At 45.9% G+C, this 22,568-nt stretch overlaps 1 protein-coding gene across 1 annotated transcript in view; it reads right to left on the minus strand.

The window, feature by feature from the left end:
• TLL2 (tolloid like 2) overlaps positions 1-22,568 on the minus strand; it is a 129,459-nt gene that overhangs the window by 60,508 nt on the left and 46,383 nt on the right. The window contains exon 3 of the mRNA XM_027113108.1: positions 6,170-6,247. Within this exon, the coding sequence (XP_026968909.1) occupies positions 6,170-6,247 (78 nt within the window). The remainder of the gene's footprint in view (positions 1-6,169; positions 6,248-22,568) is intronic.

Raw genomic sequence — 22,568 nt, forward strand, 5'->3', positions numbered from 1 at the left:
GTAGTTCTATGTTTGTAAAAGGGGTCCCTGCCAGTTCAGTTGCCAGAACAAGAAAGTTGGCATATAACACATTTTTAAGCCTGAACATAATTGTTTTACTGTTAGAATTTCTAGATCAGAAGTCACACACTTGCAGCTCTTGGGATAAACCCAACCCACAGATGTGTTTTGTTTGGCCTGGATGCTTTTGGCCTACACTTTGGGTTTTTGTTTTGTTTTGTTTAAAAACAAAGTTGGCTTCTCATTTGAGAAGCCAACTTTTAAAAATCAAGGAATTTCACATAAAAATCCAGATTTTCTAGTTTTTCTTTAAAAATGGAAAGATCTGGCAACAGTGGGCCCATCTTCCATCATTTACAACCCATAGCAGTTAAGTAGCACCTGCTCTCTACAGTCAGGGTACACGTTTTCCTGGTTGCTAGAATCTATCTCCCACTCCTCAGGGTCCCATCCAGGCATTTCACCCATTGACATTACCTGCTTGGTCTCTACAGATATTCTAACTTGCTCTCCCAGCCCAGGACTACAAATTGCATCCAGATTTCAAATGTGAGTTGCCCCAGTAGACTGGAAGATCCATGGGGGCAGGGACTGTGGTTGGCTCATTCACCACTCTATTCACACCCAGCACAGTGTCTGGCTGGTGGTAAGCATTCGGTGCTCTTGGATTTTGAATTAATTAGTTAAAGAATGGATGAGTTATTCTAAAAATAAACAACCCAACAGTCCAAACAATTCTGCGGCAGAAACCTCTCCAAAATGTTGGCAGCCCTGAAGTCCTTAATGTTTAAATCCTGAGAATCCTGTCTTAGTTATCACAGGCAGTGATGTAGCAAGTGGAAGTTTGTTATTTCCCATACGGTTTTCAACAAGTCTCTTAATTTTCCTCCGCCGCCAACTCTCCTTTGGAGAATGGGCAAAAATATCAATACTTCTCTATCTGAGGGACTAACACTAAGAAATCCAATGTTTCTCAGAGAAGCTGTGCTATATACACATGTGACCCAGTAATGTTAGGGCCTGGTGCAGCCGAGTCAGCATGGGAAAATCTTAAGTGCACCTGGAGAGAGACTGGGGTGTAATTTCCAGAGATGGGTTATTGAATGACAGCTTCCCCCTCGGTCCAGTGAGAAATTTAATTTGCTGAGGACTCAACACAGGAAGCATTTGCCGATTAAAAATATGTCTAAACAGATGTTCTGCTTAGCCTGGAAGAAGGATCTTAATGCAACTGTCATTATTGGATTTTCTTGGATTACTACTATCTGGAATTGGAGTCCAAATAGAAGGATGTAATTATTTATTATGGTCCAAGAGGCCTGCATCTGAAGAGGAGCAAATGCAGAGGAGGACTCCCTTCAGGGGTGTCTGAAGGGATTTAACATGCTGGGGGCGGGGTGGGCTGGGGATGAAGTCCATTTAAATTCTCTGGCTCTGGGAGTGTACCCTATCCTCTCTGAAAATCTGCCACAGCTATTCGATGTTCCGTTTCCAGCTGAAGGCACAGCCGTATTATAAATGGCACAGCCTCCTCAAGCAAGGAACTGCGGATTTTCGATTAGTCAACCAGTCCCTCCTACACTGGAAGTAAACACCCTGACAGTCCAGCCACCTGCATAACCCTCACCCCACGGGTGATGGGCAAATTCGCACCTTGCCTGTGGCGATCTTGAAAGGCTCAGTAAAGGGGGAGACTGTGGATTATTCTGCACGATGGTTCCCAAACCTGGCTGCACATTGGATTCAATCAGGAAGCTTTTAAAAAGTTCTGGTGTCCGCCCCCCTGCCCTGAGAATGGGACTCAATTGGCCTAGAGGACTGTCAAGGCATCTGTGCTTTTTCAGGCTCCCCAGGTGATTCGGATGCATAAGGAAGTTTGAGAACCACTGATGTAGCCCAAAGATTAAGAGCAAGAGATTCAGGGTCAGGGGGACTTAGGCTCAAGGTAAATGCTGCCATTCACTACCTGTGTGGCCCTAGATGAGCCACTGTCCCCTGAGATCTCCTTCCTGCTGCATGGTGATGTCATGGGCATGGAACCAGGCAATGAACATCAAACGTCTGCTGTGTAAGGGCTCGACGAGAGCTGCAGTTATCACCATCACATCTGCATTTGGGGACAGGCTAGAAAGAATGCCTAAAGTCAGGTTCAATGGTTACACCCAGATATGCTGACATAAGTGACATTCAGGGGTCAGGTGAGGCTCTGTGCCCAAGTTTGAGGGATCCCTGCTCTCTGGTGCAACCTGATTCCATTATTATTTGCTGCAGCACAGAGCCCTTAGGGACTGCTACAGAAAGTGAAAGGTCCATTCTCTTTTATGAATATGGTTCTGGAAATCAGGCTCTACCAAAACAGTCGCAGCTTCATTTGAGGAACAGTTACACACTCCATTTCATTAATCCCATTATCGGCCCCGAAATGCATGCTGAGCTCTCATCTCCAGGGTAGGAAGGCTCCTCAGACCAGTCTGCCAAGGGGTGCCGAGTGAGCAATTCCCCAAGCCCCCCAGACCTCCCCAAAGCTGGAAGCACAAATCCCCACCATCAGGGCTGAGGGGAGCAACATAATGCCAGGAAATACACCTGGTCCTGCAGCCAGCCGACCAGGGGCTTCCCTCAGATCCTTTCTCCTGCTTGGGCGGTCCCTTTTTCTGGGGGTGGCGGAAGCGGGGTGGGTTGTGATTAAAGGGGAATCTGAGATTGACACAACTTGCCTTATCTTTAATTCAAACAAAAACAAGAGGCACCCAGGCTGGCACCTGACAGTGTCCTGGAGGGACAGATGGGAAGGCTGGGGGAACAAGCTAGAAGGGATGGCCTTCACCTCACCTTGGGGGTCTCCTTCCTCCTCAGGCTCACCCTGGATGCTTAAAGACCTGCTCGTCTGCTGCTGTAATACAGAGTGAAGGGACTGGCCTAACTTTGACATTATCCTCTTGAAACACATCAGGATCATTTGAGGGGCTGCAGACTATGGATGTAGCCAGCTGCAGGGGTGTGTGGCATGGGTGGGGCAGCGCTGTCATCATCCTCCTCAAGACACCCAAGAAGATCTCTTGTCGCAGTGTGAGTACCGTGTACAACCCAACCAGAGGCAGAATTGTAATGGGCTGCGGAAGCCTTATTCCTTCCTGTCTTCCTTAATGGTGTTTCTGTGCAGCTGTTAAACAGCTGTGAAATCCCAGTCCAGAGGTGGACGATGCACTTTTCGTGCTGGATAATCTAATTCTTGGAGGTGAAGGTGGAGAGAGAGAAGGGGAGGAGCTACACTCATTGGGTACCTTTTAAGTTCCAGACACATGGCGATGCGCTTTGCATAAATATTGTTTCTAATTCTCTCCAAACCTTAGATGAAGAGCTGGATAACTTATCCAAGGTTGTAACTACTAAGTGGCTTGCTGGGATGCAAACCCAAGTGTGTCTGACTGTTCAAGTTTATTTGGTTGGGTAATATGATGCCCCAAAAAACCAGTAAATATTAATATTAAAAATTCTGACAATAGCTATTGCTGGTGAGCAGGAAAGATGCAGGGAGGGAAGGCAGTAGATGGTCTCCAAATATGGCCACAGCTCTCATCCCTGTAAGTTCATGCCACTTCTCACATTAAGGGGTGGAATCTATTTTCTTTTCCTTGAAGCTGAGCTGGCCCTTTGGCTTGTTTTGACCAATAGAATGTGGCAGAAGTAGCATTCAGAGTCCATGCCTTAAGTGGACGGGTGGCTTCTGTCTCCTCTCTCTGGCAAGCCAGCCACCATGCTATAAAAAATCCTTAGACAACTAAATGGTGAAGATCCATGTGGAAAGACAGCATGTGGAGGCACAGTGAGGCACCAAACATGTGACTAAAGCTTTTTTTGGCCCTCTCGGCCCAGCCCAGCTGCTAGATGAATGTAATCAAGTGAGTGACCCCAGCTGACGTCAGCCAAAGAACCATCCCCGAAAGCCCAGTCAATGCACAGAATCATGAGAGATAACAAATCACAGTTTGAAGTCACTAAGTTTGGGGGTGGTTTTCACGCCATAATAAATCACTTAAATCGTGAAGGAAAAATTAGGTGTGGCATCTACATCACTGAAGGGTAATGGCAAATCCTTCTGGTTTCATCCTCACACCCTGTGTCCATTTTCACCACTAAGTGCTGGTCATCTGCGGCCAAAATGAAGTTGACACGGATTTTACCAGGTGACTGGGAGCCTGAAAACGCCTAAGTCAAAATACCTTTGAGAAAGCAAAGCGAAAAATACAGATTTTAAAGGGGCCCTGCGCACGGTCCCAGCAATACTTGGTGCGACTTAAAATCAGATGCACGTTTGTCAAATGGTGGTGGTGGGGATTGTGAGTGGAAGAGTCTGCCTCTCTCTAAAGGAGATCAGACTGCTAAGAGGGGATCAGCAAGCCAACAGGAAAATGGGCCAAGGACAGGAAGAAGCGAGTCACAGAAGTGCACCCCCAAATCACTGACAAAGGTAGGAAAAGATGCTGAAAGTCACCAGGAGTCAGAGAAATACAAATTAACTAATAATAAGCTATCGTTTCCATTATTAAAAACACTGATAATACCTAGTGCCAGGGAGGACATGGTGAAAGGAGCACACTTACACCTTTTGAAATGCATTTTAGCAACATCTATTTAAAACATACTAAGTGTGTAAGGATCTATATTCAGGTATTTTACTGCAACATTGTTTATGATGGCAAAAACTTGAAGTTACTATTAACTGATAAAAGAAGGATTGAATAAATTATGGCCCATTCATACCAGGAATATTTTGCAACTATTCAAAAGAATAAATTGAAGTTATACAAGTGTCTTGGAGGGGTTTTCCATGAGGTACTGATGAGTGAGAAAAGCATAATGCATAAAAAACACGTATCAAATATGATCCCTTTTTAAAAAAAGGACAAAACATATCTGTATATATGTTTATGTGTTTATATGTATGTTTATGTATGCATATGTATACATCTCTGCATCAGTGTATATGTGAATATATGTGCATGGAGAAAAATATGAAAGGGTGAAAACAAAGTTATTAGCATGCATTACCTGGGGAAGAGTAGAGGGGTAACATGTGGAAAAAAGAAGTGAAGGAGGTAGCCAAATTAAAGGGAAAAGAAAAAAACACAACACTAAGAAAAGTATATGATGATATCATCACATTTGTACATTACTGTGAAGTTCTATATATATTGTGTGTGTAAAATATAAAATAACATTAAAGAAAGAACATAAAATGAAGTGAATAATGGTTTGTACTTCACCTCTACAGAAGCATCCCTGAAACACAGGATTCTGGCATTTAAAAATGATTCATTTTGCTCTGCGTTAATTTTATGTATCAATAGAAGGAATGCCCTTGTCGGCAACAAGCCCTGATTCCTGCAGGATGCAGGCCGGACAGAAGCCCAGCAGCCCTTCTCCTCCAGCACAGCTTCTGGACAGGAAAACCTTCTCCAAAACCAAGATGCTTCCAGTGAGGCACCTCCCATAATCTCCAGGCTAGAATCTCTGAGAGCGCACGCGCGTCTGGGCGCTGGTGTGCAGACAGGCAGAGGTGGTACCTCCAGGCAGGCCCCTGCCACAGACAGCCCCCCCGCAACTGTCCACGGGGTCTCTAGTCTACACCTGCCTCCCAGTCCCCACCCCAGCTTTAGCTCCCTTTCTTGCTTCCCAGGCCCACTCATTCTGTCAGACCCCTGGTTCCCAAAGCCTCGTCATCCCTCCTCTCCGTCCTCGGGGCCTTCAGCTCGCCAGCCAAGGGCTAGAGAGAAAAGTCACGCCCAGACTGCAGAGTCTAACTGGAGGTCATCCAGTCCCCGAGCAACCAAATACCACCCTTATACCTTTCTCTGGCACACGGCCCACCCCACTCAACAAAAGGCCTCACTGCCCCCTCATTCACAGACTTCACTGCTTCTAGTTCACTAAGATTGAAAGTAAAAGGTACAATAAGAGGTTCCCAAAGCCAGGATCAGGGATGGGGGAGGGAAATGGGTGCGACTGGAACTAGATAGTGGTGATGGTGGCACGACATTGTATATGTACTTAATGCCCCGAAATGGTACACATTAAAATGGTTAAAATGGTAAATTCTAGGTTATGTGAAATTTACAACAACTGAAAAACAAAGAGTACCCCAAGGCCTGGTGGGGCCTCACATTACCCTCTCTAGTTTCCTCACTGCTGGTATTCGTGGCTGTAGCATTCGACCAGCTCTCAGATGGCTGCTCTCCAAGCCCACCTAAAGGAACAAAGAAGAAAAGAAACGTGAGGACGCACCAGCCTTCTTTGCACCAGCACCATGAGATGAGGGAACAAACCTGGTCACCTGGGGGATGCTCAGAATCACCAGTGGGTCAGTAAAGATCTGTTTAACAAAGGATGACTGGGCCCCTACTCGATGCTCAGGCCAAAAAAGAACTTGCTTTCTTATAACCATGAACATAGTTCAGAAATTATAAATGTAGCCTCCTCGATCAGTTCAAGGGCACTTGGAGTGAAACATATAAAGTTAACAGGCGAATCCCAAAGTCAGCTTCCTAACCCCCAACTCCCTGAGAAAGCCCAACGCAAACCGGACACTCTCAGGTTCTGGAGTCCCCCGCAGGGGATGCAGGGAGACGTCACCAGTGCCACTCCTAAATATGTGATGTGACAGTTGCTGCTGCCTTGGCTTATCCAGGCATCCTGGTTTCCTCTTTGGGGTGTGAGTCTCCTTTTAGAAATTGCTCTGCTTACTTTATAAATCAGACTCTGCCGACACTGCCTCAGTCAAGGGCAGTGATGCACGTACTCGTTTGCTAGTATCATCATCTAGAAACCAGATTCACATCTGTCCCCACCAGGAAGATGGTCTATCACCATCTATTATTAGACCTACTGTGAACCAGGTACAGTCCCGGGCAGCAGGGATTCAGCAGTGAACAGGACAGACAGTGCCTAAGTTCCAAATGGGCAGTTGGACAGTAAATGGTAGGTAAGAAAATAAAGGAATAACATGATTGCAGGTTCAGAAAATGCTCTGAAGATCAAATGCAGCATGTGGTAACGCGGCCTGGAGCAGCTGCTTAGAAAGCGGTCAGAGAAGGCCCTTTAGGGAGGTGACATTTGGGTTGAGACTTGGAAGACAAGAAGGAGCCAGCCACACAGAGATCCGGGCCAGCGGGTCCCAGCTGAAGGAGGATCAGGAAAGAATCTGGATCGGGAATGAGCTTGCCATGTGGAGGGGCTGACCGTGGTGGAGAGAGGGAGGCTGGATCCTCAGGGATATTAAGAATATAGTTGGAGGCACAGCAACAGGAGAGGCTGATGGCTTAGATATGAGGGACTGAGAGGGGTCCCGAATGATGCCTACATTTGGCAGTTGAGCAGGTGGGTGGGTCGGGACACCAGGGAGCAGATTTGAGGACAAAGCCTGTGTCCAGGAGAGACGATCATACATGTGAAACCACACCAAAGCACCTACAGGACAATCTACTTGTGCAAAATATTTCTTGCATTTGTTTAGAAATCTGCAGCTTACAAAGCAGTTTCCCCATCTCCCCTTTGACCTTGATGAAAACACTCTGTAGCAGAAGTGTAACCCCATTTTACAGAGGAGAAAACTGAGATTCAAAATGATCAGCCCAGGGTTGCCAGCCCGTAAAGGAAGCTGAGGGCTCAGGACAGTCTCCTGGTCAGAAGCCCGATGATATTTCCTGTGCTCCATAGGTCACAGGCTTCCAGAGCTGCTCAAGGAAGGGTCCCAAACATGGAACCCAATGCCCTGGCCCCTGACAACCACGGAAGACAGCCCTGTGGTCCTGCATCCCAACTCCTGACATGCAGACCACCTCTCTCCCTCTGGTGACTGACACTGGCGGTGGACCAGGCGTGCACAGATATTTTTACATGCCTTCATCCTGCTCGTCCGCTGCCTTTCTGGCCAAGTCAGAATCCACTAACACACTCCCTGCAGCTGCCGGGGCGTTCGCTGCCAGCTCCCAGCCCTCTGGGTATTCTTCCAGTTGCGATATCATTTCCTCTAGGGCTAAAGGTCAGGGGAAATCCTGATGGTATGAACATCACTGGCCAGCAGAGGAATGTGCCCTGTGCAGACTGAAGGAGAGCCTGAGGCCAAGGCTCCCGGACTAGCTTAGTCTTCACTCCCTGTGTAACTGAGGATGAGACCTTGGGTGTTAGTACTTTTCATCTGTCAAATGGGCTGTTCCAAGTTCCGAATGAGGTAATGGTTTGTTTAGGCATTCGCTCATTCAACAAATGTTCATCCGACACCTGCTGCATGCCAGATGCTGTTTCTGCTGCTCAGGATATGACACTGAACAAACTCTACCCTGACCTCATGGAAATTATATTCTGGTGGAGGGTAGAGGAGAAAATGATAAACAAACAGGTGACTATATAAGTCGGTTGTTGACAAGCGCTATGAAGAAAATAAATAAGGGTGAGGGGAACAGTGAATGCTAGGGGTGAAAGATTGCCATTTCATACAAGGCAGAAAAGCAGAAGCCTGAAGAAAGTGAGGGAGAGGGTCTGCAGATATCTGGGGAAGAGCATTCCAACTGAGGGGACAGAAGGTGCAAAGGCCCTGGGGTGGGAATGTGCTTGACAGTAAGGAGGTGGGTATGACTGGAATGGAATGAGCCAGGGAAAGAATAATAGGTGATGAGGTCAGTGAGCAGTGGAGGGTCTGGGGGGGGTGGTCAGCTCCTGGGGGACCTTGCAGGCCATTTTCAGGATTGTGGCTTTTATTCTGAGAGATCTAGATGGGAGCCAGAGGACGTGAAAGGGTTTTGTAACTGCACTGGCTCTGAATATGATCCGGGTTATTAGTAGCGAACAGGAGGGGAACACAGGAGCTGGGATTTGAAAGGAGGTTCTGCAAAGCACCAGCCCATCATGGAAGGTTGGAAATTTTAGACCTGCTTGGCTCCTACAAAAAAAAAAAAAAAAAAAACACCTGTAAGGATACCTGAGCACAGCCTGGTTCAAGGTTAGCTGGAGGCTGTGGTTGAGGGAGCGATGGCTGGGAGAGATTGATATTCAGCTTTGCAGCAGGCAGAGGAGGTGGGGGGATGAGGACTTCTGATTCCCTTGGCCCCCTGGCCCTTGGGGTTACAATGGGAGCAAAGCTCTGGAGCTGGGGGGAGACCAGGGGCCCCCTAGCTGATGGAGGTGGGGAAAGAATCAGTGTTTACTGTGTGCCAATTACGGTGCTGACCATGTGCTGGGAACAGTGCTAAATGCAGAGTTTTGTAATTCTAGCTTCATGAAGACTCAGCGACAAAAGAGCCACAAACATCCTCATCTCACAGATGTGGAAACAAGGTTCCAAGAGGTGAAGTGACTTGCCTGTCCTGAAGGTACAGAGATGGTTAGTAATGGAGAAGCTGAAGGTGGGTCTTGGCGGACCTCCCCAGATCTGTGCTCCTTCCCTCCGCCTCAGACCCAGAAAGAACAGGAGAACAAGTGGGATGTCTTGGGTGGGGGTGGGGGGGTGGCTGTCTATTCCCAAGGGAAAGTCACTGATGAGACTGGGGTCACAGCAATTAAGAACACACATCCCTTCTCTGTCACCCTTACCAGCAAGAGACTGGCAGCTCTCGTCATTTCTCCAAAGGGCAGCAAATCGCATGCTTCTAGTACAGCTGAGCCTGGGATCTACCTGGAGTGAATGTGATTTGGCCACTCCCCTGATGAAAACCCTGCCAAGGTTTCCCACTGCCCTCGGGATGAATTCTAAGCCCTAACATGACCCATGAGGCCCAGCCCTGTGATATGGCCCTGCTGGCCTTCTCCAGCCGGTACCTCAGGGCTTCCTGCTACTCCCCCACTCCCACTCTGTGCTCAGCCACCTAAGCTCCTCACGGTCCTCTTGGATTTCCATTCTCCTCTTGTTGATGCGCCTTCCTCTGCCACACCCACCTCTTCATCTGGCCAAATCCTACTGGACCTGCAAGGCTCAGCTTGAACACCACTTCCTCTGGGAAGCCCCATTGTTCCTCTTGGGTTAGAAGCCCCCTCCTCTGTGTTACCAACACCCTGGGCCTTTTCACATCCCTTGCCACAAGTAATTGGGATCTCCTGTCTACTCAGCTGATCCCCTAGTTTAGTTTTTAGCATCCTGAAAAAAGGGACCTTGCCTTGTCCAACAGTAAACACCCAGCACTGTGCCTGGCAATAAATAAAATATGTGATTGATGGATGAATGGATGGATAGATAGATGGATGAGTCAGGTAGACAGTGCTTACAGAGAAAACCCACTCATTTCTAACTCATCATCACTGACGGAAAAGTTTGTCTTTTTCAGCTTATGGAGGGAGGGAAGTAGATATTCTTGGAACAATGGCTTTCAACCTTCGCTGCACTTCGGGATCATCTTGGGAAGCTTTTTAGAAAAGTACTGAGGCCTGCATCCCACCCCCGGAGGTTCTTATTTGATTGGCCTGGGCCTTGGGATTTTAAAAAGCTCCCCAGGTGATTCTAAGGTGCAGCCGAACTTGAGATTCTCTACTTAGAGAACCTTGTAAGAGGTAGCCTCAACTCATGATGTTTTCTTAAAACTAACCTCCTTCCTCCCTAGCTCACCAGGAATGGAAGATGTGGAGCTGAAGACAGACATCAAGTACTAAGAAAGTCATTTCTCACATCTAAATCAATGGAATGTGTTGCTCCATTTCAGTAAAAGCAAGCAAATAAGACAGGTGTGACTGTGGCTATAACTGCAGCCATAAGCACGCAGAACAAGGAAGAGAGAAATATAGTCTGATGCAGACAAAGATTGGGGGCAATGGGGGCAGGGAGTATTCAGGGTGTAGGGATATCTTTTTCCTTGGGTGTAACTGCAAGACAAAAAATATTTGAAAAAATACATATATATGCCCATATTTGATCTTTGGTTAATTACCTCTTCAGTGAGAGGCTATGCAAAGACCCCGTAGATTTCATTAGTCACAGGGGCTTATTCAAACGTCTCCTTTGCATAAGAAACCCAGGCTTACAGCTGGTCTCTGGGAAAGAATGCCCTCCAGGCCTTGAAAAGAGAGCTCCAGGCCTGTTCATGCAGAGGTCAGCAGCCCGTGATGCATGGGGCCAGGCTGAAATGTTTCTATCCAGCATTTGCAATTCAATCCCACAGTTTCCTTTATGGAACAATTCACTAAATTCAGAGTTGTTCTTTTTTCTAATTCACCATATAATTCACCTCCCAAGTTCAATTAAGAAGCAATCTGTTAGCAACTTTGGGAGCAAGCTGCTTTTCTTTGGGAAAGCCCAATTTTCTTCCGCTCCCAACAAAAAGTGGCTTAATTATATGCATCATATGAGACATTGATGTACACACAACGCCCCTCTACATAATTAATGAAATATTAACTATATACACCCAAAGACATCTAGGTAGAAAGGGATGGGCTTTTCCAAAGCCCGAAAAGACAGCCTTGGATCAATACTGTTCATTTGAATATATGATAATTCATAGTGACTATGAATTAATATTCATGAATATAATTAATAAACAAAACCTTATAGTAATTATTCCTTCTGTCTCATTCTTAGAGCCTAACGTTACTTGGCCCTCAGTTTTCTTTTTTTTTTTAAATTTATTTATTTATGTATTTATTTTTAGCTGCATTGGGTCTTTGTTGCCGTGCACGGGCGCTCTCTCATTGCGGTGGCTTCTCTTGTTGCGGAGCACGGGCTCTAGGCGTGTGGGCTTCAGTAGTTGTGGCACACAGGCTCAGTAGTTGTGGCTCGCGGGCTCTAGAGCCCAGGCTCGGTAGTTGTGGCGCACGGGCTTAGTTGCTCCATGGCATGTGGAATCTTCCTGGACCAGGGCTTGAACCCGTGTTCCCTGCATTGGCAGGTGGATTCTTAACCACTGCGCCACCAGGGAAGCCCCATAACTGCCATTTTTAAATGCTGATTATTTGCAGGTACTCACATATGTTATCCTGTATTTAATCCTCAAACTAATCCTCTGAGGTGGGTATCAATGCCATTTTACACGCAGTGTAACTGAGGCTTAGAGCACTTAAGATATCACTGTGGACAGGTTGAGATTCTCTCCAGATCAGTCTAGTGTCAAAGCCTTTAAGATACAACACAAATAACCCTGCCAGGACACCCTCAGCTCTCACAGTTACTGACTTTTTAATACCTGTATTTACAGCTCCGTCCCATCAGAGGTAAATCTAGCACAAAACTGCTTTGCTTTACTTTAAGAAAAATTAAAAAATAATCTCTAGCACGAGAGCTTAAAAATCACTTTATTGCCAGTCCATTCATTCAATAAATACTGATTGAGTGTCTGCTTTGGGCAGCACTGTGCTGGGTTCCTGAAGGCAGAGACAGGCAGGGTCTATCTTCATGGTGCCTTCATGGTGCTAGTGGAGGGAAGAAAATCAACAATAAACAATGAGATCCTGGGACTTCCCTGGTGGTCCAGTGGTTAGGACTCCACGCTTTCACTGCCATGGGCCCGGGTTCGATCCCTGGTTGGGGAAATAAGATCCCGCAAGCCGCATGGTGCGGCCAAACACAAAACAGGACAAAACAAACAAACAAACAAAAAGAGATCATTCTATGGAGGGATTAAGCACTTTCAAGAAACTAAAACAGAGTTTATGAAAGAGCAATGGGGGATGGGAGCCCAGGGAAAGTCTGAGTTGGTGAGATCTAAATGATGAGAGGGGGACACCCATCTGGGGAGAGTGTTCTAGCAGAAAACAAAACAAAACAAAACACCAGCAAGTAAAAAAAAGTCCAGAGGGAGGAAAATAAGAGTCCGATGGAGCTGGAACTAAGGCTAATACCTGAGGGATGCAGGGCCAGTTTGCCTTTGAGTCTTACCCTCACAGTCAACTTGCCTTGCCCTTTGGTCATATGTAATACGCACAGCAATCCTGTGAATAAGTAATATCATTCCTCTTCTACAGAAGAGAAGACTGAGGTTCATGAATAAGTTGCCCAAGGTCACCCAGCTGGTAAGAGACTGAAGTTGCCTTTCAAGGCAGCCCCTTCTGACTCCAGAATCCATGCTCCTAACCCCTGCCCTCTACCTCACACCTGTACAGGTGTGGTCTGAACAAGCATCCCAAGCAAGGCCGATGGACGACACATCTGCACACCTCTGTCAGAAAACTACTGGCGAGACACACACAGCAGAGCTTTTCATTATTCATTAGGAAAAAAAAAACGAGGCAAAGCCCCTTTAACAGGTTGATTTAGGAATGAACTAGGCAACCACTGCGGTAATCAGTGTGTAATCCTAAGCAATTCAGTGCCAAGTAAAGTTTATATCTGTGCCAAATTTCAAATGTTACAGAAGGGAAAGAGAAAATGGGTTAAAAGATCACTGCCAGTTTTTGTTAATGAAATGATTCAATATTGGCAAGTGTATAATAAAACGGGAATTCTTATACACTGCTGTTGAAGGAGGAATATACATTGGTAACATGTTATGAGATAATTTAGCAAGATGTATCAAAGTCTTTTAAAACAAGCAATAGTATGATTTTGACCCAATGATATGACTTCGACCCAATAATATGACTTCTAAATATCAGTACTAAGGAATCGATTGACAATGAAAACAAAGGATGTTCATTCTCAACATTTTAAAGACAGACTGTAACAACCACACACCCCCAATAAAGGAATTATGATATAAAGGAACTTAATGTAACATTTTAAACTGTTTTAGAAGAAAGATTGCTAAACGGGAAAAATGTTCATATTATAAGTCAAAAAACAGGTTAGGAAGTAGTACCCAGTATGATTCCATCTTTTTAAAAAGCATATACGAAAAATTATGGAAAAAATACTGGAAGGAAATATGCACAATGTCCATTGTGATGATCCCTGATGGGTGATTTTTGGGTGAATGTTACTTTTTTATATACTTTTTGTAATTTCTAAATTTTATTCAACATATTACTTTTATAATCAGGAATTAAAAATAAAGAAGAACTATATTACATCATACACTTTGCCTAAGAACATGTGCTCTGCACTTTGTAGTGTATGTCTGTACACACATACACATACACACACACACTGTTGCCGGGAAACCCTTTTCCGATGGGAAAGAAACATACTCGTGTTTATGCAGATGGAAAGGTTGTGGTCCAATCTTTTTTTCTACTTTTCTGCTCTCACCATGGAAAGAAAAAATAATGAGTCCACACCTTGGCAAGATGGAAGAAAGGAAAGCTAAGCTCATTGGTGAGAACGGGAAAGGGCTTGCTGGAAACTTCTTTAAGACAGTGTTGGATGGGCTCTTGGGAGATCCAGTGCGCTCTTCCCCAGTCAGTTAACTGGCTCCCACCTGTGTCCTAGCACTGGCTGATGAAGCCTTGGAATTTGCTCCGACCCCAGGCAGAAGCTCATGGGAGGCTTCTTAATCATGCAAATTTGAGCTCTCTCTTTCCAGAGCCTCCAGCCAGATGTCCATCTTGCTTGGTGTTGGACCCTCCACCCATCCTGAATGCCTGTGTCTGCATCTTTCCTAGTCCCTGACTGTTGGCTGAGCTACACCAGACCTTCTGCTTAGGGATGCTCTTGAAGGACTTGCTGCTCACCTGGCTTCAAACCTTCAGTGCTCTCCTGGGCCCTGGACTCTAGGTCTTCTTGCACACTTGGTCCACATCTTTCACACCCAGCCTGGCCTTGGCTTCTTGGCTATTTCCATCATTTATTGCTGTATAACAAATTATCCCTCTAAACAGAGTGGCTTAAAATAACCACCATTTTATGCTTGCTTCTGATTCTGAAGGCCAGGAGTTTGGGCAAGGAACAAACGGGGCTGACTTTTCTCTGCTCCGGGACCTGAGCTGGGTTGACTTGAAATGGCCGAGGGATGGCTGAGATGGCTCATGTGGAGGGCAGCATTCCAAAAGGATGAGCCCCACCGTGCAAGTGTTTGTCAGCTTCTGCTTCCATCATGCTTTCTAATGTCTTACTGGCCAAAGCAAGTCACACAACCAAGCCCAGAGTCACGAGGAATGACTATGCCAGGTGAGGTCTGTCAGGGACCACGAATGGAACAGCCTACCCCCTGTTTGAGCTCTAGAGACTTAAAGTTCTAGCAAGTCAGGTGGTTTGCAAGATGGACCTAGAGTGCCAGCTCTGGAGTCAGACTGTCCAAGGTTAAACCTTTACTATGTCGCTTACTAGCTGTGTGATCTTAAGTCACTTAACCTCTCTATGTTTCAGTCTCCTCATCCATAAAATAAGGATGAGAGTATTCACCTCTTAGGGTTGTTACGAAGATTAAGAGAGATGATACATTCAAGACATAGAAAAATGCCTGGCTCACAGTCAGCACTCATTGAGTTAGCTATTATTACTGTTGGCTCTAAAACTGTTCTGAAGGCTGAAAGAGCAGAATGGGTTGAAACAGTAAGCCACAGAGACAAGACATTTTATACCAGAAACACCACAAGTGAAGTAAAAAGTTAAGTTCTCCTTAAAGTGCACTGAAAGAAACCAAGTTTAGGCTGAGGACCCATTAATACTCATTGGCAGGCAGTGACAATAAGACATCCACTGTACCCAAGCATGTTATTTTTTTAAAACTTGCTCCATAACAATTTGAGACATCAAATAACTAAAAAATTAACCAAAGATATATGTTAAGGAAAGACTCAGGTGACTAGGCTGTGTGTAGTCATCCTGTTATCCCTGGGAGAGTGGAGTGGCTTGGCCAAGATAGTTAAGAGTCATTCACTGAGTAGTGGGTCCCAAATTATAGGCTAGAGCTTTGCTGAGAGACCCAATAATGTTTACTGGGTCTTGTGTGCCAAGGACTGTGCTTGCTGCCTTACGTGTATTTTCTCATTTAATTCTCAGCACAGTCCTCTGAGGTAGGGACTATTACTGGCTTTACTTACAAAAGAAAGAACTGAGGCTTAGAAAACTTTAAATAACTCACCCACAGTCACACAGCTAGTAAGAAGCAAAACCCAGATATAATCCCAGGCCCATCTGGGCTAGGGATTCCAACCTTAATAATTGACAGTAAATGTCCCAATATATAAGGCTGGGAAAATCCCAGCTCCTCATTCTCTAGAGTAAGTTAGGTCAGTGGTCCCCAATCTTTTTGGCACCAGGGACCGGTTTCATGGAAGACAATTTTTCCACGGAATGGGGGGTGCAGATGGCTCAGGTAGCAACGCGAGCGATGGGGGGCGGCAGATGAAGCTTTACTCGCTGGCCCGCCGCTCACCTCCGGCTGTGTGGCCCGGTTCCAAACAGGCTGCGGACCGGTAGCAGGCCACGGCCCCAAGGGTTGGGGACCCCTGAGCTAGATGATAAAGGGTCATGTTCCCAGGGAGATCTCTCTACATCTCAGGCATGGTTCTGAAGGCTCAGTGACCCGTGTTTGTATTCCGAGGTGGGAAGTGCACAGGAGGCTGGAGCAAGACCCCCGAGGAAGAGGAGGAGAAGACAGATGATGAATGGGAACCTGAGCTCCCAGGGAGGTTGTCCTGCAAACCACTCTCCACTCCCTGGCGGCTGCCCCAGACACACTGACAGTCAGAGCTCTCCAGCCCCAAATCAGGGATCATGCCAGATGTCCTTGAAGACTGAGCAGGTTGTTCCTCAGGAATAGGAAGTGGTCCCCTCCAGGCACAAAAGAGGGCCCCTTCACTTTCGGCTGAACTCAGGACCACTGGATTCCCTCAGAGCCATCTAAGGTATCCACCTCTAGCCAGGGCTCACCACCTGCCTTGAATCAAGCCAGTTCCACAATGTGCTATGAATCAGACACCGCCCCATCCACAGGAGCCATGAGGCAGAGAGAACAGTGAGAGCAACCTGGTGAAGGAAATCCCACTCTCAACTTGGAAGTTTAGGAGGGCTTCCTGGAGGTGGCATTGAAGGACAAGAAGGGTTTCAATAAGTAGAGACGGGAGGGAGTCAGGCAGGATAGACCATAGAAGAGAAAAGACTAGCCCAGCTTGGTAGCACAGCTTTTTTGACCTGAGTGATCTTTGGCATGATACTTAAATTCTTAGAGCCTCAGTTTCCTCATCCATAAAAAAGGACACAATGGGATCTAACTTTTTAGGTTGTGAGCAACACATAATACAATGTCTGGCACCTTGTAGGGACCCCATAGCCTTACTGATGATTATTCTTTTTTTTTTTTTTTTTGCGGTACGCGGGCCTCTCACCGTTGTGGCCTCTCCCGTTGCGGAGCACAGGCTCCGGACGCGCAGGCTCAGCGGCCATGGCTCACGGGCCCAGCCGCTCCGCGGCATGTGGGATCCTCCCGGACCGGGGCACGAAGCCGCGTCCCCTGCATCGGCAGGCGGACTCTCAACCACTGCGCCACCGGGGAAGCCCAGCCTCTGGTATCTTGATGACCATACTAAAGTTTAAGCTCTGGCCAGGAGCACAGCTATACCAACCTGGTATCTGTCTTCAGACCCCAGCCTGCGAAACCCAGCCTCTCCCATTCAGGACAGAATGGAGTGTCCTGACAGAATGACAGCTTTTCTCTGCCCTACCCCTTGCCCAAAATTTTAGTAGGGTCTAAGAGCACATCCCAGTGTCATTTAGAAGAAGGAAGGGGAGAGAGGGAGGAGGAGACAGATGAGAAAGGAGTAGCTGCTCTTTCCCTCAGACAACTGTCACCTGAACTTCCCATGGGGTTTGGTCCTTTTTGGTTTACAAAGCTGTAGAGGGGAATTGCTGGTCTTCAGAGGCCCTGGAGGGATTAGTTGGGGCCTCTTTCACACGGATTTCCAGAAGCTTCTGGGGCAGGGGGGTGCTTCTAAAGCAGGGAGTGGCTGGGTGAAGAAGCGGTGGGGCAGTAGAGAGGCAGTGGGGGAGAAATTCAGACACAGCGCTCACGGCTGATGGTGAGGCAGGCAGGGAGCACAGGGACCCAGGAGCACGGTGGGACACCGATTAAATTCTCCCCTGAGACGCTGAAGGCCAAAATGTGGACCACCAAGCTGAATGCATAAGAGGAAGATTCTAGAAGAATCTTCTCAGTCCCCATTTATTTCCTTCGGGGATCACTGAGCATTACCAGCAACGATCTCATTTATTTGCTCTCATGTTTATTGCCTGCCTCCCTGACACCCTCTAAAAAGCTAGCTCCATCTTCTCCCCTGATGTACCCCCTGGCCTGGGACAGTACCCAACACATAGGAGGTGGCTGCCAGTGGGAGGGGGGACTGGGGAAAGGGAGGCTGCAGGATGTGAGGCTACAGCGGACATTAATGCCTGTCTCCAGTCAAGAAGTGATGGCGTCCTGGAGAGTGATAGGACTGTAGGGATGGCGAGAGTTTGCTTGGGAGGGCTATTTAGGTGATGGGATGAACATAACTCGGTACCCAGATGGATATGAGAAGACAGATGGAGGGAACTCCCTTCTCAGCTCTTAGATGTGATAAAGGCATACCCTTGCCCATCCTTCACACTGAAATATGCCAAAACAAGAGAAATTTTCAGAGGGCCCGTTCAGAATAGTCAACCTAAGAGATTTGGGATAACTTTAACAGGAAGTGTGGATAACTGCAAGAGGAGAATTATACATTTGTACTGCAGTTTATAAAAGTAGTAGTAAGTGAAGAAAAGACATTCCATGTTCCTGGATGAATTGGGTAAATGCTACAAATGTGTCCATTTCTCCAAATGAAGTTATAAGTTTAATGCAATCATGATCCAAATTCAAGAGGATTTTGTTGGGATCTTCCTAGATTTTTGTGGAGAAGTGATCCTCAAATTCATGTAGAAGAATAAACAAGTGAGACTATTCAAGAAATTTCTAAAAATGAAAAGCAAGGACCATGAGGAAGGATGGCCACCAAACATTAAAACATATAAAGAAATTAACATGAAAAGACACACAGATGAATGGGATACAAATGCTAACACTACATGTAAAAACACACACTATGTGATAAAGGAGACATGGGGAAAGAATATGAATTAGATGGTAATCCCGACAAGGGATTAATCTCCAAAATATAGAAACAGCCCATGTAGCTCTAGTCAAAAAGACAAAAACCCAATCAGAAAATGGGCAGAAGATCTAAATAGGTAGCTCTCCAGAGAAGACATACAGATGGCCAAAAAGCACATGATGCTCAAGATCACTAATTATCAGAGAAATACAAATCAAAACTACAACGAGGCATCACCTTGCACCGGTCAGAATGGCCATCGTAAAAAGTCTACAAACAATAAATGCTGGAGAGGGTGTGGAGAAAAGGGAACTCTCCTGCACTGTTGGTGGGAATATAAATTGGTACAGCCACTATGGAGAACAGTATGGAGGTTCCTTAAAAAACTTAAAATACAGCTACCATATGATCCATCAATCCCACTCCTGGACATATATCTGGAGAAAATCATAATCCGAAAGGATACATGCACCCCAATCTTTATTGCAGCACTATTTACAATAGCCAAGACGTGGAAGCAACCTAAATGTCCATCGACAAAGGAACGGATAAAGAAGATGTGGTGCATATATACAATTGAATGTTATTCGGCCATCAAAAAGAATGAAATAATGTCATTTGCAGCAACATGGATGGACTTAGAGATTATCATACTAAGTGAGGTAAGTCAGACAGAGAAAGACAAATATCATATGATATCACTCATATGTGGAATCTAATTTAAAAAGAAAGATACAAATGAACTTAACGGAACAGAAGCAGACTTATAGATATCAAAAGCAAACTTATGGTTACCAAAGGGGAAACATTGTAGGGTTGGGGGGAGATAAATCAGGAGCTTGCGATGAACACATGCACACTACTATATATAAGACAGATGACCAACGGGGACCTACTGTATAGCACAGGGAACTCTACTCAGTACTCTGTAATGGCCTATATGGGAAAAGAATCTTAAAAAGAATGAATATATGTATATCTATAACTGAAGCACTTTGCTGTACACCTGAAACTAACACAACATTGTAAGTCAACTATACTCCAATAAAATTTTTTTAAAAATTCTAAAAATGAAAAGCAAGGACCTTGAGGAAGGATGGCCACCAAATATTAAAACATATAGAGAAATTAACATGAAAAGACACACAGATGAATGGGACATAAATGCTAACACTACATATAAAAACACACTATGTGGTAAAGGAGACACGGGGAAAAAAATGTGAATTAGACGGCGTTGAGATTATTATTGAGAACTTGGGGGGAGGGGTGCCTCCAAATAAAACCCAAATGGATTGAAAGAATTAAGTATAAACAAACAAACCATAGAAAAACTTCGGAAAAATACGTTATTTCCCAGAGCTATAGTAGGAATAATTCTATACGTTTAGAAGTATAAGAAAAAGAAAATCTGACTTGACATATTTAACTTCTAAACTTTAAAACTTTTGTATATCAGAAAGACTAATCCCCTAAAATGAAAATAAAACACCCATACAAGTGAAAATATCTGCACTGAAGATAACAAATGGTTACTATCCATATTATATAAATAGCTCATGCAAATCAATGAGAAAATCTTTATGTCTAATACGCACTGGATAAAGGAAATTGGTGAACATGTCATAGAAGAAAAATGTAATTAGTAGGTAAATATATAGAAGTTGTTTACCCTTGAGAAATGAAAACAGAAGCAAAAATAAGGTACCATTTTCCAACTATTAAAGTAGCAAAGTAAAGAGATTAATGGTAAAGATGATGCTGAGTCAGGTGGAAGTGGGATTTTCATTTTGTGAAGAATTATTTGTTCAGCAAATTTGGTGAGCATCTACAATGTGCCTCTCACAGGACTAGGCACTGGGAGGGCACAGACAGATGACAGTTCACAGAGCTCACAGTCCAGTCTGGGAGAAATAGGAAGACGTCGGGCATTCAGAGGCTTCCCCGAGAGGGGCTGGCTGAGTTTGAGGGAAGGGCAGAAGTGGGGGCACGAAGCCTTTCCGGGCACTGAGGCGGGGTAGGGGAGGGCCCATGGAGGAGAGTACAAGTCCTCAGCCAAGTCCCACAGGAGTCTGATCCCAACACTCCTTTCCAGCTTCTCTTCTCCCCCAAGTCCCACCTTCTCACCCACCGGTCAACCCTGCCAAGCTCCCACTCCCATGACTGTGTTCAGGCTCTGCCTTCCACCTGCAATGCCCTCCCCACCTCGATCCTAATCAAAATCCTTCACAGCCTCTTCCATGAAGCCATCCCTTGCCTCTGTTTCACCTACATCCCCCTCGTGGCCCTTTACTCATTCATCCGTTCATTCATTCCCTCATTCAACATGCTTCCTCGGGGCACCTCTCTGTGCCAGGCACTGTACCAGGTTCCAGGGATAGAAAAACAGATCAGACACAGCCTCTCCTCTCAAGGAGCTCCCAGCCCTGATCATACCATGCCTGGAGTATAATTATTTGCAGACCAAGTCTATTGTCCCTACAAGGCACTTAACCCCTTGAAGACGGAGATAACATCCTATTTCCATTGTGTGGTGTCATAGCAGAGGCTTAACAAATATGTCTATTTGAATTGGACTGAATTGGATTGACTGATGCTTGCATATATTATCTCAGTTGTGTGTATTCTCACTGCACTATGTGGGGTGAGGTATTATTGTTACTCCCATTTTACAGATGAGGAGACTGAGGCTCAAGGAGGTTAAAGCACTTGATCTGTGGTCACCAGCTGGTATGTAGCAGAGCTGGGAGGCTCTAACCCCCAGCCCTTGCTCTGTGCCTCATCACCCTGTCCCTTGGTGTCTGACAGGAGCAGAGAAGGAATGGAAAACCCCAGGCAAGGAAGTTTGTAGGAAGTTAACCTACAACCAAGGGTTAAGACTTTCTCACTACCTGGTAAAAAGTCCTTCAGAAGAGACACAAGTTTGTCCTCATAGAACATCTTAAAAGGATTTTATCACATGGCCTTTGCACAGATGACCAAATGACCGATAAAGATTTACAGATGTCTCAAAGGACCCATGAACTGGGTCACAGAAAGAGTAGCAAGGAATTCAGGAATCAAAGAAAGGAAGACCAGCCCAAGCCCTCTGCAGGGAACTGGAGGAAAGAAGCAGAAAGAGGACCATGGAGCTCCATGGCCTGTCTTTGACCTTTTGGGACAGAAGTCATCTCAGTTCAAGGAGAAGTACAGATAAATGGCTTCACCTTTAAGAGATAATCTAAGTGAACAGAGGTTCGGGTAACTAGTGTTTTTCTGGGTGGCGGCATATGTCAGTGAGGTGGAATGATCCTTTTGTTTCAGAAAGGCTAATACCTATTAATGGTCCCATCCCTCTGATTCACTGGGGCAGAAAGAACCTGTTTTGATGCCAATACACGTGCTGGGCCATAAACCACCCGCTGCAAGACACTGTCCTGTTGGCCTGTTCTGTATTCACCCCAGTGCCAGCCAGAACCTGGGACATGGCATGCTGTGTTGCAGGGGTGGGGAGGGGGTTGGAGGGTCGGGAGTGGGGAGGGGTTAGAGGGTGGGGTGTGGGGAGGGTTTGGAGGGTGGGGGTGGGGAGGGGTTAGAGGGTGGGGTGGGGAAGGGTTAGAGGGTGGGGTGTGGGGAGGGGTTGGAGGGTGGGGGTGGGGAGG

Source organism: Aethalodelphis obliquidens, unplaced genomic scaffold, assembly GCF_003676395.1.
Source record: "Aethalodelphis obliquidens isolate GAN/ISIS:26980383/991018 unplaced genomic scaffold, ASM367639v1 scaffold11, whole genome shotgun sequence".
In the NCBI taxonomy this organism is placed as follows: Eukaryota; Metazoa; Chordata; class Mammalia; order Artiodactyla; family Delphinidae; genus Aethalodelphis; species Aethalodelphis obliquidens.